Below are 15669 nucleotides of genomic sequence, written 5' to 3'. Positions count from 1 at the left end.
TCCAACAGTTACTAAAAGAGTATATTACTACAGAAGCAATTTACTACAGTAGTCCAGAGTAAAGAAGTAGGAGTTACTACAAGAGTAATTTATACTCTTGGTGGTATAAATAGAAAAATTTATGTCGCACACATTATTCCACTGACCATTGCAACTGTTTTGATGGAATTGAATGAAGAGTATGGAGACTTTACGTATTACTGCAAAGTACATCAGTTAAGTCAAGGGGCAGATTTGGAATGATTTTTTGATTTAAAACTTGGTATTGTTGAATTTAAGCAGGAAAAGGAATGCAGGAACTAAAGACATCCAAATGGACTGCAGATTTCGCTTTTAAGTGGACTTAACTGCACACTGCTCACAGTGAAACACTGCAAGGCGAGGAACAACTTCTTTCCAATTTGATGGGAATGTCTTTAAAAAGGAAAATTGCGTTATAAAAGGGACACATTTTGACAAACAGTCCAGTTCCTCAAGCTCACTATAGTTAAAGAAAACACAAGGTTTGAAGAATTCATTGTGGCCTTCAAAGAACTGTAAAGCTAGTTATGACACTGTCAATTTTCCAACTGTTTTCCAGACTACTGGCCTTTCAGTTGAAAGCACCCTTATGCATGTGCAGACACAACTGAGTGATATGCAAGCAATTTCCTTTTAATGACAAATTGTTTTACATTAAAACTATCCAGGATGTCTACATTGCGTTCCTCATGTAGAGTTCCCACCTTTCACAATGAGGTTCCAAAAATGCTACATATTTCAATCAATATCTTTGTGTGAAAGACCCTTTTTTGATTATGAAACTAAAGAAGTCATGATTAGCAGCAACAAGATGGCGCAAATCTGTGAAATTGTCTGTGCCTGTTGATATGCCGACAGTTTGTACCAGAGAAAAATTATTCGTCTTCAGTGCTCCAAAAATAATTAAATAATACCAAAGATTTGTTTTGTTTGTGATCTATGTTGCTGGAGAACATGAAATATAAAGCCAAGTCATACAGAGTGTGACTGCATTGCCATTTAAATGCTTCTCCCCCTCCACCAGCTGAGAGACTCTGTGTAATGTGGCAATGGGGGAGAGGGGAGAGGGGAGGGGGGAGGGGGAGGAAATGTGCAGCGAAGCTGAGCACTATGGCACTTGTGACAGGTCACAGCCCAAGAGCCAAAATCTTGGCCACCCCTGCTTTGAAAGAAGCTTGCAAAATAAATAATCACTTATTCATTATCAGTGCAATTTAATATAATTGAGTACCTGTTCAAGGGGTGCGACAGGTACCTATCATATTATACGTAATTGTTTCATTATGAGTGATAATAGGAATCTGTGTTGATAGTGTATTAAATACGTTGATTACCTAAGTACTAAAGGACCAGTTATTTTCCAAACCTTTTATTCACACTGATAATCTCTATGTCACTATGCAAAAACAAATATATTTTTAAATTTGAAAACAAAACCGAATTAAGAGAAAATATTTGATATTGAATACTTGAAAAGTACTGTTTTATTGTAAAGCAAACTGCAGTTTGTTAGAAACAGTGATTACCTGAAGTCAAATGTACCATGACAAGATATTGCAAGTCAAATAAAAGTGCCCCCAGTCTTACATGGTGAACCTGCCACAGTGTCAGGCACACAGTCACAATGATGTCAGGTGCTGTAATTTAGTGGATAAACACAACTTGTTGGCAATAAGCATGCCAGTATAGAGGGGCACCTTTGCATTTACAAAGGCCACCATTGAAAACTTTGTAACTTGGCAATGGCTGCTGCTGTCAACAAAACAAAGTGACACCACATTCAATGTTTACTGCTGGCAGGTAATGAGATACAATGTTCACTATTCTACTACAAAATTTATATGCCTACCATGCCACTGAGATGGCAACGCCCTGTTCACACATGCACATTATCACCATCTTAATGCAAAACATTCACTTTTTCTTCGCAGTGACACAGTTTTCACAATTATATTATCTGCATATCATATCTCATTATAGTTGAAACCTCTAACATATTTCACGTCACTTATTGGCGACAACCTCAATGTTCTAGCATCGGGTTACTTGTAACCTATCCAACACAGTTGCACTTCACTTTTATTTTCACAGTACTTCAATTCTGGTAATTGACTGGTTTTCTTGTCTCCCCCCCCCCCCCCCCTTTTGGAACCATTTCGTCCTTTGCTCGACAGGTAAAACTGCTTCACTAAGTTATTTGTCCATCATTGTTCTCCACTCAAAGCCTGTTCTCTATTTATGTGTTGATGTGTTCAACATCAATTAACAAAATATCCTTCACAGAGGATCATCTATTTTCATAGTTGCATCTTTGTCTCCACTAGACTGTTTTGACAGTTTCTCTGGTCCAGTCTACATACTACTTTATTAATTTACTGTATTTGTTCCCAACAGAATACACAATTAGGATGGATGAGCTGGTTTCCACAAAATATCTCTTGTTAACAAACACTTCCAACCAACCACCTACAGCCTAGCTCCCCATATTAAAGACACAAACCATCTCCTTCACTGACTCAATCATCCTCACTCCACGTCCCTACTCTACATTGTTAATGTCATCTCCCTACACACCAAGATCTGGATACCATAGCTTTGCCACTGTCTAAAACTAACTCTTAAAAAGTCCTTCCAACTCCAAACACAACTCTCCCTATTCCTTATACGCCTAGCTAAATATATCTTCACACATTACTAGTACACACACACACACACACACACACACACACACACACACACACAGAGAGAGAGAGAGAGAGAGAGAGAGAGAGAGAGAGAGAGAGAGAGAGAGAGAGAGAGAAATGCTCTCCGTGCAGTCAGTGCTTTTATACACTATCCATCAATCAGCTACAGATAAATGATTACCCTTTCTATTTACATGGTGAAATTTCTGGTGTTATTACAAACAAATACTTAAGTATTGACAAAAATCAGGAAGTGGTAATACTACTTAGCTTCTTTTAAAACAATCTGCCTCCAAATTTCAGTGCACTTTAAATCACAGGTTATAAATTCAAAGAAATACATTGTTAATGAAGCTGCACTGCACACAACCATTTCACGGTTAGTTTTTTTGGTTCAGTCAGCAGTGTTGTACATATAGTGGTGAATTTAGCCACACTTCTCTCTTCTTTTCATCTAATAAATACAACACTACACTATCTTTCATCGATTACTATCCTGTAATCAATTCCTTTCAGCTGATGTGACAACTAAGGTCAGTGAGCTGGGAAGAAAAGACCACTATTACTCCCAATGTTCTCTGAATGACTCTTCTTATTTGTAATTCTTCATCCCACATTATTAGTTAACAGCATTTCCAATTAATGTTTAATTCATATTATTTTAAGTATTTCCAATTATCTTCTTTTTGTGACTTTCCATCAGCAGCTTTTCATCTCAGTTTAGTGCTGCACATTAATCCAGTTTATATTTTTGTTACTGCAATCCATGAACTTTTCTTGTTGAAGTAAGTTATGATCTACGTATGATGCCGGCAGTAGAAATTCAAAAAATAAAATCAATAAGAACTTGCACTGCTTACCCTCCATGACTGATTTTTCGTGTCAGTTTCCGTTTCTCCCTGTTACTAGTTTCAGGGTTGAAATTTTCCATAAATTTCATGTCCTGGTTTCTTGTCAATTTCTTCAATACAGGATTTGACTTCTGAAACACAAATTTTGACTTTTTGTCATGTAAAATGCTTATTATCCCACACAGACACACGATATAAATTTATTTCTACTTTGTTCCGTTTCTTTTGCTGCATGGAACATTTTCTTTTGCATGGAGAACATTCTTTTCATGTGCAATCATATTCCAAAATATTTCAATGGATAGTCAAGACAACTTTTTAAAGAAACAAGAAGCTTTTCTTTTTACAACACCAAAATTCTTATGTGGAATGTCAAGATCACTGGTATTTCTATTCTGTAGTGATCACTCAGGTATCCAGAGTATGACGCACAACACGACACTGCTTCCTACACGTTTTTATTTCTGCTCGGATAACAATTTTGTGCATTTTGACTGATATGTGATCAGTAACATGGATCTATGTTGGTTCCACCAATAAGGAAAATTATAAAATTGGAAAGAAGTAAATCTGCAATTTTTTGAAGCCAGTAAACATTGCACCAATACGGTTAGAGCTAAATACTCTGGACATAATAAACAAAGAGAATAAACTCTTACATGTGCCTGTTTTCTCTGCAATCCATTATCATTTTGTATAGTGCAGTTCTATTTTTATCGACATCACATCAAAAGTGTTTTGTTACTCTACTCGAGCAACATTATGCACAAAGGTCTTCTTACAGGTTCTGTTCAAGTTACTTGCAATGTCTCACTGCAGAGGAATGTACGGGAAATTAAAAGCATATTTAATCTAACGAGCCTCTTTTGCCTGAATAACTGTTCATTATAAAGAGAGGCGAATACTCATGAAATAGAAGAGTCAGTCAGTAAGTACACACACTAAATGACAAAAAACTGTTATTAAGCTTCATCTCAGTTTTCCTCCAGTGCTCTCACACATCCTCCCTCCCTTACCAACCCATTTCAAATTCTGCATTAGAGGGGAAACTGGGTGTAGCAGGGGCTGAAGTGGGGTCTATTACAGTGAAATAATAAGGTATTTAATTTAATTTATTTATTTAATTTATCAGGTCATGGAACAAGTCATTTCATAATTCACAGAAAGCTTGTAAGAAAATTTAATACAAAAACAATATATTTACAATAGTACTGACAAATATGTTACAGTAAACGGCACTAAAATTGTATTAGGAACTCTTTTACAACATTACAGGAGTTAATGCCAACACAAGTGAGCTTTACAGCTCACATATGAATGTTTTAGGTTTATTGACTGAAATTTTTCCATTCTGCTGGCAGCCAGCTGAACAAGAAATTTACAGAATAGTGAACACCTTTCTGCACACTAAAAGTGTGATCCAAATACAAATCATTTCACAGAACAAGGCCATTTGGATATGTGGAAGAGACCAGTGACTTTTTATCAGATTAGATTTAAAAAGTCAATGGATTGCTCACATGCTACTTTGTGGACTTATTAAATGTGTGAATAAAGTGAACAAGTTAACAGAAAAATTACAACAGCAACACACAGTTGCACAGTCAATACACGGAAGAATAAGAGCAGGAACTGCATATTTATACAGAGGAAACATGTTTTTCCTTACTGACTAACTGAAACATGATTTCATTTTTTTCTAAAAATTTTGCTCTCACTAACAGTTCTTTTACTACATTTTTGAAATCTACATACCTTAATGAGGTTCAGAAAATAATTTCATGAGATATATTCTTTTTGCCAGACTCTCCTGAATGTAACGGTTGGCTCTCTCTAACATTTTATTTGGCATAGCTTCAATTTCCTGACAAACTAATATCTTAAGGTCATCAACTGTGCACGGCTTGTTCGTGTACACACTCGATTTAAAGCTGCCCCACAAAAAGAAGTCAAAGATTGATAGATCACATAAGTGTGGGGGCCGTGGAACATCACAATATTGTGAAATGACATTTCATGGGAACAACTGTCAAATCACTTGCATGAATGTTCTTGCCAAGTGAGCTATGGCACCACCATTACAGAACCACATTTCTCTCTCGTGTACATGACACCTTTGACGTTCTGGATGAAGAATGTTCTTTAACAAGTCAATGTAGCACACTGATGTCTTAGCAAATGCGGTTCCTCTGTCTTCAAAAAAGTGAGGTCGAACAATCCCTATTTTCTAGGTTCTCTGCTAGGACATCACTGGCTAAAATTGAGGGTAATGAATCAGGTAGCCTTATCACAACAAAAGTTAGGCACACTATTAAAATACGTGCCACGCCACTGATAAAGGGGCACCACAACCGCAGTAATGGGGAGCTCTTTGAGAATGTATTTATGAGTCAATCCATACCCCAATTAAAATTACTTTGTGATTGCTGTTGCAGCGAGTCGAGTGTTCAGACTAGAGACCAGGCACTACCCAATCTTAGTTCTTTCTTGTGCATCACGTGCTGGCTGTGCTGCTTATTTTGCAGCTTACATGCAGCGCGTTGTGACGACTGGCAAGCTGCACGGTGGCAACACTGCACCCCTGCCACTGCAGTTTCTACACTTTTAATCTGAGTATAGTGTGACCAACACAGAGCTGGCAGTTAATTTTAGGTTCTCAACAGGACAACCTGCATGAAGACGTCTGTGCAGCAGTTTTTTTATTTTATGGTACATAGCTGGGTAATGGTAGCTAAAGCACACTACTCTCTAATAAATAACACTAGTTGTTGGGATAGGGTCCTACATAGGTCAGGAACCAGTATCTGCAATTCTAGGGTATCCTTTTTCAAAGGCTCTTGTTAAATGACCTGAAAATTTGTTTTCTGGGATTTTGATGTGGCTAGAGGCCCAGATAAATATAATCAACCATCTGGTGCTTTGAAACTCGTGGGAGAAGTCTTGACTGACTAAAACCAGTAAGTGTCAGGGATAGAGTTTGAACTTGTAAACTGTTCAGGGCTCCAATGACCTAGTGTGAGAAAAGTGCAACTGTATCTTACGCGCACTATCACGTGCAATACATGGGTGTGTGATGTCTTTTGGTATGAAGGCTGGATCTAGATGAAGTTATGAGCAACAGATCCTCTTAACAGGGTGTCTGTGAGGATGACAGAGACATGTCTCAAAAAGTGTTCTGTGTAGTTCAGAGGCTGGACCATAGACAAGCTGATACTGAGGCAATGAACAGCATTTTTGTGCACGCCTTGTCCTTTTATCCAGGAAGAGAACAAAGTGATTTGGGTATCCTTTGACACCTCATTCACGGGCAACACAGTTAAATAATAGTTGGGGCTGTCTCAGTATGGTCACCTCCATCAAGTTGTTATCTACAGGGCTCTTCCAAAGGTGGTGTTGCGAGTCTTCTAATCCATGAGCCAGGCTACCACAGTCCAAGAGGGGTGGTATGAGACCTCTTTGAAGTCACAAAAAGGTGGTCTGATCAGTGTCCCAAGAAGAGTTGGTGAAGCAGTGAAGGATATTAAGTTTTGGCTGGCATGTCTCTTTCAGCTGGTGTTAGGTTAGCATAAACATTAATTATATGAAGTGGTATGTTTCTACTACTATAAGTGGTTTATCATGGAAGTAAAGGTTCTGCTGTGGGTGGACAATTTTGCAATGACCGAAATGCATTATACAGTTTGGAAGCAGTGAACTAGATACCTCTGGTGAGGGTCAATCCGTACAATATACTGAAGTTAGCATTTTACAACACTTACATCTGAAAAACTAATTTATACTACTAAATAGCTAAAACTGTCACTTGTTCCCAGAAGCAGGTTGCTTATCTAAAGGCTTATATGGGTAACACAAATTTTATTTTCAGCATTTCATACAATTATTGACCAAATCTAAAAATTTGTCAATCTACTCATTACTGGCTATACGGTTACATTAAAGGTTTCACGCAATACACCAAGTACTAAAGTTAGAAACTGTGTCTATATCTTGGGGCAGCATAACATCAGACAAATTACACAGCCGTATTCATTCAATTCAGTAATTGAAAGTGAGAGCACTTAGAACACTTGTGAAACATTTCTCATTGACACAACCCATTAAACAATGAAACGAAAAAAGTTTACCGTTTATTACAATTTTGCTTTTCAAGCAGTAAAATTTCATCAACAAGCAAGGTGTTTTATTACTTCTTTATTATTAATTTTATTTGCACCACATTTTGAAGATAATATCCACACTGTGTGTACCTGCAAAGTTCGATCACTGTACGACATATCTTAAGGAGATATGATGTCATGATCACAGATGAGTGACGAACTAGTTTGTAATGCAATCAAGTCAATAAGAGTACGAAAAGCACAATACCAGTGGGTACTGATATCCTCAGGTGGGTATAAATAAGCCTGTATATTCACATTATACATACTTGAATTAATGTTGAAGCATTTTAGTTAAATTTATGTAAATTCATGTTTATTAATTGTTTCAAAGATGTGCCAACAATTATTATCAACAAAGTTGTAAACTCTTTGACCTTGTTAAGTCGCTGTCTTCAATGTGCAATGTCTTAGCGGGAGAGTAGTTTTAAATGGACAGTCTTGGTAGGAATGTGATATGAAATGGACAGTCTTGGCAGAAGAGCTATTGTAAATGGAGCTAATGTGTTTTTGTGATAGCACTGAAGGCAGAAATATTTTGTACTAATAATCCAATGTGAGGAAATATTAGTGAATATAATTATTTCAAAGTTTAGAAACATTATTTCATTAAATAATCACTGGAAGCCACCTGACTAATACAATCCCTTAACCAGTTAATATTTTCTTCATATCAGAAGTAGGATCCGACACCAACATCATATTATCCCACAGAAGACAATGAGGTCACAAATAAAATAATGTGGTAAGTGATATTTTATAACTCTAGATGTGGATGAGGGATTCAATCCAAGTACTTAAAATAAATGATCAACATCTTGTTAGAAGACTTAACTGAACATTAGGCATTGAAGAATCCCATCACAATCTTTTCTTAAAATGGAGCGCAAATTAACTGGACTATATTAATCTATATACGTGGGGTGTTTGAAAAGTCCGAGCAAAGTCCAAGAGATGGCACCACCGGCAAGTATCGAGGTCATATTTAGTTAGTAGCATCTTTGGAAAGAACGCACACCGAGTTTCAGCCATACTGGTCTATTTCTTTGTGTCTGGCATTCGTGTGAATCAAGGAAGTCGAGTGATTGTCAAAAAAAATGGAGGAAAAAGAATTTCATGTGGTGATTAAACGTTACTTTATGAAAGGCAAAACGCCTCAGGAGACTAAAGATAAGCTCCATAAATATTATGGTGACTCTGCACCTTTGATTAGAACAGTTTATAAGTGGTTTCAAAATTTTCGGAGTGGCCATATGGGCACAAGTGATGCTGAACGTTCTGGCCTCCCTGTGGAGGTTGCCACTCCAGAAATCATTGATAAAATTCATGATATGATGATGGATGACAGAAGAGTTAAGGTGCGTGAGTTTGCTAGCGCTATGGGCATCTCGAATGAACAGGTACATAATATTTTGCATAAACATTTGGACAAGAAAGCTATTCCCAAGATGGGTTCCGTGATTGCTCACGCTTGACCAAAAACAGAATCATGCGAACTGTTGCAAGGATGGTTAGAAGCTGTCAGGAAGAATCTGCAGGACTTTAAGCGTCGTTTTGTCACTGTGGATGAAACATGGATACATTACTATACTCCTGAAATCAAACAACAATCCAAACAATGGGTTACAAAACGAGAATATGCACAAAAAAAGGCGAAGACCATTCCTTCGGCCGGAAAGGTTATGGCGACTGTCTTTTGGGATTCACAAGGGATAATCCTCATCGGCTATCTGGAAAAGGGTATAACTATTATAGATGCACATTATTCATCGTTATTGGACCATTTGAAAACCGAGCTGCAAGAAAAACCCTGGCGATTGGACTGCAAAAAAGCCCTTTTCCATCACAATAATGCACCAGCACACACCTCAGAAGTTGTGGTTGCAAAATTAATGGAACTCATTTCACATCCCCCCTATTCTTCAGACTTGGCTCCCTCGGACTACTATTTGTTCCCCAATTTGAAGAAATGGCTGGCGGGACACAGATTTTATTCAAACAAGGAACTGACTGCAGCAACTAATAGCTATTTTGCAGACTTGGACAATTCATATTATTCGGAAGGGGTCAACAAATTAGAACAGCGTTGGACGAAGTGTGTAAGTCTAAAAGGAGACTAAGTTGAAAAATAAAAAAGGTTTAACCCAAACATGTAAGTAGTTTTATATATGGGAGTTAAATGCTTTAAGTGTGTGTGTGTGTGTGTGTGTGTGTGTGTGTGTGTGTGTGTGTGTGTGTGTGTGTGTTTTTCATGGAGGCACTTTTTTACAGAATCATTACTGTTCACATGTGGTACTTATTTGTAGCAAATAATATGAAACCAAATTAATCCAGTCCTGACACAAATATTCAATGAGTAAGAGAGGAATAACATTTAAAATGTGCATTAAACTTTTACATCATAAATAGTGTAGCCTGGCTGTGTGATATAAACTGAACATCGAGTACGTATGTATATAAAAATCAGGATAAAAATCAAATTTTGATGTTAATCAGACTTAATCAGAATTAGTAACTAGTTTTCAAATTTAGATTCTGATGAAAGGATATCTAGGCTACATCTTTCAGTTGGAAGCAAGTTGCAGTTTATCGATAATCAGAGCTTTAAAGTCTGGCTCGAATGAGCTCGACTTGACCCTCAAGTCCTCAACACAAAGCCTGTTTCCGTATTTATTTATAACGTACAAATCAGAAAACTCGCTTTCACACACTTACGTAGTAACAAACGGCACCAAAAATCAGACTGCTTGTTTGAAAAGAGAATGTATTCTGTTTTTGGTCACGACCTAAAGAAAGCAGGGGTTCCTTCCTGAAAGCACCTTCCATTGAATGGTCACTACTCATGTCCATTAAAGTGTCTTTCCGGATTATTTCTTCTAACACTTTTCCTGAAAATCGATTTCTTATTCAGTAATATTTTGTGTTATCTTCGGGAAAGTACTTTTCAAACCTTTATAGGACCTCTAAAGGAGTAATTGTGCCTCTAATTATATCTTCTATGGGACCTAATTAAATTTTTTCGAAAAATGATGCGAGAAAGTTATTGCTCAGTACTTGTGAACTAAAATGAGTTAACTTTCTTTTAAAAGACATTTTATTACCCATTACGAAATCTGTTGTGCCACGCCCTTACAGGCCAATATTCAAAATGTGAAGCCCGTCATAGATATCAGCTAAATTGCCTAACCGTGGTAACCATTGATCATCGGTAAAAAAGTTAATGACATTTATTTTGTCACTGAGAAATGAAAACCTCTCAGTTTAAATATTCACTTTAAAATCTTGCCACTAGAGCACCATCTTACTTCAGTATGAAGAAGCTAATTTTTAAATTTACCTCCCATATCCTCACACAACGTGAATAGTCGTGAGTTAGGAGCCTTTATGTTTTCAACATCCGTCGGAAAAGAAAGAGCAGTTAGGCCATATCTTTAGAAGCCAATGATTTCGGTGTATTATATGTTGTGTGCTTCGACAGTCAAACCCAACTTTCTTAACTTTTGATGTTACGTGACCATATACTGCCTGACTTCCGTCTATGCACGTATCACAACGTTTTTGGCAAGGAATACCTAATTTTAACACACAAAGGGCATATTGAAAATGTTTTGTGCTGTGGCATTTTACTCGAGCTGTCTGCAAAATAAAATCTCGTATATTGTCATGATAATCAAAACGTATAAAAACCAGTAACTGAGGCATGTTTGTCACATTTGTACTCTCTTCTATTTGAAGAGTGTAAGACGTGACCTCTTACAGTTGTAATCACAATGTTTCTTCAATGCTGGAAGTCTTATTTTCCATTCTCCTTTTCACAGTACTGACGGATAACTAAACGTTTTGTATTTCTTTGGCCACTTTTCCCCAAAACTGCTTGGGCCATGTGTGTACCCGCGGGCAGTAAGAGACTCACCAACCGTGTGAGATTTTCCTTCCTTTGCAATTCTAAAACTAACCAGTATGAGAATTTTATAAAGATAGTATTAATAAAATTAGCTGTACGGTTGATTTTTTTCAAAACGCATATTTCTTTTGAAAAAAGTCTATAGGTTTACCAAGTAACTCCTAGTGATGAGCATTTTAATGACACTTCAATAGAGAAGGCTTCATGCTTTGATATGAATGGGTTTCTAAGTACACTACGCGTTGGGGAACTGGTGTTTCTATACCGGCCTATAAATTCAAACTGTAGGGAGCTTTCGCCGTACTTGCGGTAAGGCGTTGTTGGTTTCGGTTTCTTTAACTGCATCCTTGGAGGTAGAAGGGCCTTCCTTGCTTAAACGTCGCTTCATGGTAAACTTAAAACACGATCCTGTATAAGTCACACAATCAAGATAAACTTCACATCACAATTATAACACGCAAGAATCAGCTTGTTGCAATAAGTTCACTCCCGTTCTATACGCAGGCTTTCTTCCCTTTTACAAGAGTTGGGGCGTGGGGGTGTGACTCCCGCGTAAGCGCTTGCTATTGGCTGGACGCCACTGACGTCATACCGAGCAGCATTGTGATTACACGGGAAATTCGCCGCACACAGACACTGTGGCCGCGTGGCGCGTTAGTCGTTCATTTCGGTTTAGCTCAGTACACGGTGTCTGACAGATTTATTACACACTAGAACAAAATAAATGATAATTAAGATTAAAAAAATAAGTCACTCATTTGTTGAAGTAGCAGATTTTTATGTAGCACGTACCAGATTTCTATTGCTGTTTACCTGTTTTAGGCCGGTATTACACTATCAAATTTCTTTGTCCAATATCTTTGTCAAAGATATTTGATGGTGTAATAGGGACTTTGTCAAATGTCGTCCAATACTTGATCAACTCTAGGGCCTCGCTGTAGATTTGATCAAAGAAATCGCCTGTCTTCTGTTCACTGCAATGTGACATGTTACCACATGGAGCACTAGCATCGCTGCAGTCTGTCGTCTGTAGTGTTTTTATAAGCATTGCCGATAAATACAATTGGTGTGTGCCGACAACTACAAAATTAATAGAGATGTATGAAGCTGACGAGGCGCTTTACAACGTGAGGCACCCTGAATACAAAAATAGATTAAGAAGATTGGAGACCTGACCTGACCTAACCCAACATAACCCTCTTCTGTAGCAAGCAATCGGAGTGTTACAGTGAGCCTGTCTTCTGAAGATGTAGCAGTTCTTAAGTGAATATTGTGCTTTGTGATATGAGGATACATCTCACAGATCACATACAGAAATGTATGCTCATCCATTCTTAAGTAATTGATGTACAACCTGATGTCTTCCACTGTAAGCCCACCTAACAAGTTTTGTTGAATGCTTTTATCGTGTCGTCGTAAAACCCACGGCTTCACCCAGATTAGATTAGTTTTTCGTTCCATATATCCGTGCTGAGGAGATCCTTGTGGATGTGGAACATGTCAATTCTTTTTTCAAGCTGAAATAACAATACTAATAGTATGAATAAATACATCATTTGTTTCTATTAAAATTTCGTCAATGGAGTAGAAGGAGTTGGCCACTAGTAAGTCTTTCAGGTTTCTTTTAAACTGATCTTTATTTGTAACTAAAATTTTTACGTTTGCTGGCAAATTATTTAAGATGAGTGTTCCTGAGCAGTGGACCCTTTTTTGAACTAAAGTAAGTGCTTTGAAGTCCTTGTGCAGATCATTTTTGTTCCTGGTATTGTATGTATGAACTGAGTTGTTTGTTGGGAAAAGAGATATATTATTTAGGGCAAATTTCATTAAGGAGTAAATATAATGAGAGGCAGTAGTTAGTATACCCAGTTCTTTGAAGAGGTTTCTGCAGGTTGGTTGATCAAATCTTTGACAAAGTAATTTGATGGTGTAATACTGGCCTTAAGACGCATAGCTGCTTCCTCCTTGGGCACATTTCTTCATGGCTTCCCTCTTTGCTTCACGATTCAGATACCCTAATCCTTATAAATGTTCTTGTTCTTAGATGTGGAGCCATAACTGTGTCATGAACATAAGGAACTTTCGTTACAAAATAAGAGCACAGAGACTTTACAGTTTTTCTTTGCCCAATCGATTCCCATGAAAAGCAGCATCATTTTCAAATACTACGTGGCTGATATCAGTGAGACAATACTGCTGGAAAACCTAACGATTTATGGATGTTTTGGCACTTAAACGCAACATAGGCTGCAATGTGTTTGACTGCATCTGGAAGAACATCTGAGATTACAGAGTCGTCACACATTATTACCACATCTATTAATAAATTTTCTTCGACATTCACAGCTTCTGGGATTTCTAGTACTGCCTATTCATTATCAACATAGGGCTCACTCGCAATTAAACTTAGTGGCGCAGAATCTGAAGCGGGCCATAGAAGGCCAATAATATTGTACAATATTATTGATTTTCTCCCTACCCTGCTCAATAATATTGTGGTTCGGGCTGTTGACGATAAAGACGATGTTTCTGTGACAATTGATCTACTCTTTTGCGAGCAGAAAAAAAAAAAGAGGAGATGAAAAATTGGGCCAAGGAGTGTCGAAGATCAGTCACGGAAACATATTGGCGGAATTTGGGTTGGAAAAAAGTAACTTTTTATGAGTTGATTGTCCAACATCTGATACACTACTGTGAATGATTCTCAACATATTTCGGTGTTGCCGTACATACGCATTTGCTCCCCCCTTCCCTTGCTCGTGGATTCTGGTGTACGGTGATTTTATTCATTACAAAATTCTTATACACATGTTGAAGCAATGTCTTGTGCTTCTGTTAAACTTATCGTTTAGTCAAATGTGGCACTACGTGGTTGATATCAGTGAGACAATACTACCGTTTTAGCGATAATTGAATAATTGTTTGTTGTTCTTATTTGGTTATCGAAGTAATTTTCGGGATATTGTTTTGTATCAAAATTTATCAAATCTTTTATATCAAAAATTCAAATTTTTGAGTCTTGCACCGCTCCCTCACCCATGGTTCACTTTATGCAGATGCTCAAATCCCCATGACATTTAACAAAAATCTGTACGAGACGTAATTCCCAGTCAGCGATTACCTATTGTGCTACAGCACCTTGCCATTGGAAATTCTTTCGTAGTCTTTCTATTAGTGCAGTGTCACCCTAAAGCTTTGATACAAAATTATTACGCTATCTCTCAGTTTCACAGCTACAAATTCAATATTATTGGGCTTCAGGAAATATTGCACAATATTACTGATGGTCTAGGGACCGCTTTAGTTTACGTCACACGGAGAAGAGCCTCCATTTAATTATTCAGTAACCGGCGTGTTTCCAGAGGAAGAAGTATTACTTTTATTACCCTCAGTATAACAAATTACACCCTGTTCCTTATTTCAAACAGCGTAAGGTCATTATAAAATGTACCTAATCCTTGTACCTCAGGTAAAAAATTTCCACGCCATCTTGATTTGGTCTGAAAGTCAATATGTGGCTGACATTTACGCTTTTTAGGTTTTCGTAAAGATCAAAGAGATTTTATTTACTTGATGAAACCGTTTTGGAAAGGCAACAACCTGTCTCCATCGCCAACTTCTTTAGTGTATTCACCTAACTTGTGAGATTAATTCCAAATCCACGATGCAGAGGTGAGCATTCATATTTTGGAGCTGTTGGAGTTCAAGACATCAAAGACGTCGTTAACCAGGGCAATTAAATTACTTTCAATGTCCTTGTGAAGGACATACTTCAAAAGTGCGCTACAGTAATGCGGTGTGTTACCCTACGTTTAAAAAGCTTTTATGTAACAGCCTTAATTATTTTGGACCCATTGGGTAGCTTAATGAAATGATTCCTCAATAACTTTGGCGGTCAATCAATTTCAAATCACCCAATATAAATAAAATTTGTTGCATAACACTTTTTATTTTCCTGATTTTTTATCGTGAGTTTCCCCATAGGTAGACAAGCACAAAACACCGTTTGAAAAAATTTTATACGCCGCAGTTTTTTTCTTGCCGTCATTTTT

The 15669-nt window shown here is 37.4% G+C and overlaps 1 protein-coding gene across 1 annotated transcript in view; it reads right to left on the bottom strand.

Moving 5' to 3' along the window:
* Window positions 1-15669, bottom strand: part of LOC124619904 (ARL14 effector protein) — a 72072-nt gene that overhangs the window by 41584 nt on the left and 14819 nt on the right. Inside the window, exon 2 of the mRNA XM_047146538.1 lies at window positions 3566-3687. Within this exon, the coding sequence (XP_047002494.1) occupies window positions 3566-3687 (122 nt within the window). The remainder of the gene's footprint in view (window positions 1-3565; window positions 3688-15669) is intronic.

The sequence above is a fragment of the Schistocerca americana genome, chromosome 6 (assembly GCF_021461395.2).
Source record: "Schistocerca americana isolate TAMUIC-IGC-003095 chromosome 6, iqSchAmer2.1, whole genome shotgun sequence".
NCBI classification, from domain to species: Eukaryota; Metazoa; Arthropoda; class Insecta; order Orthoptera; family Acrididae; genus Schistocerca; species Schistocerca americana.
Note: the sequence above shows the minus strand (reverse complement) of the source record. Positions and strands in the feature narration are given on the sequence as shown.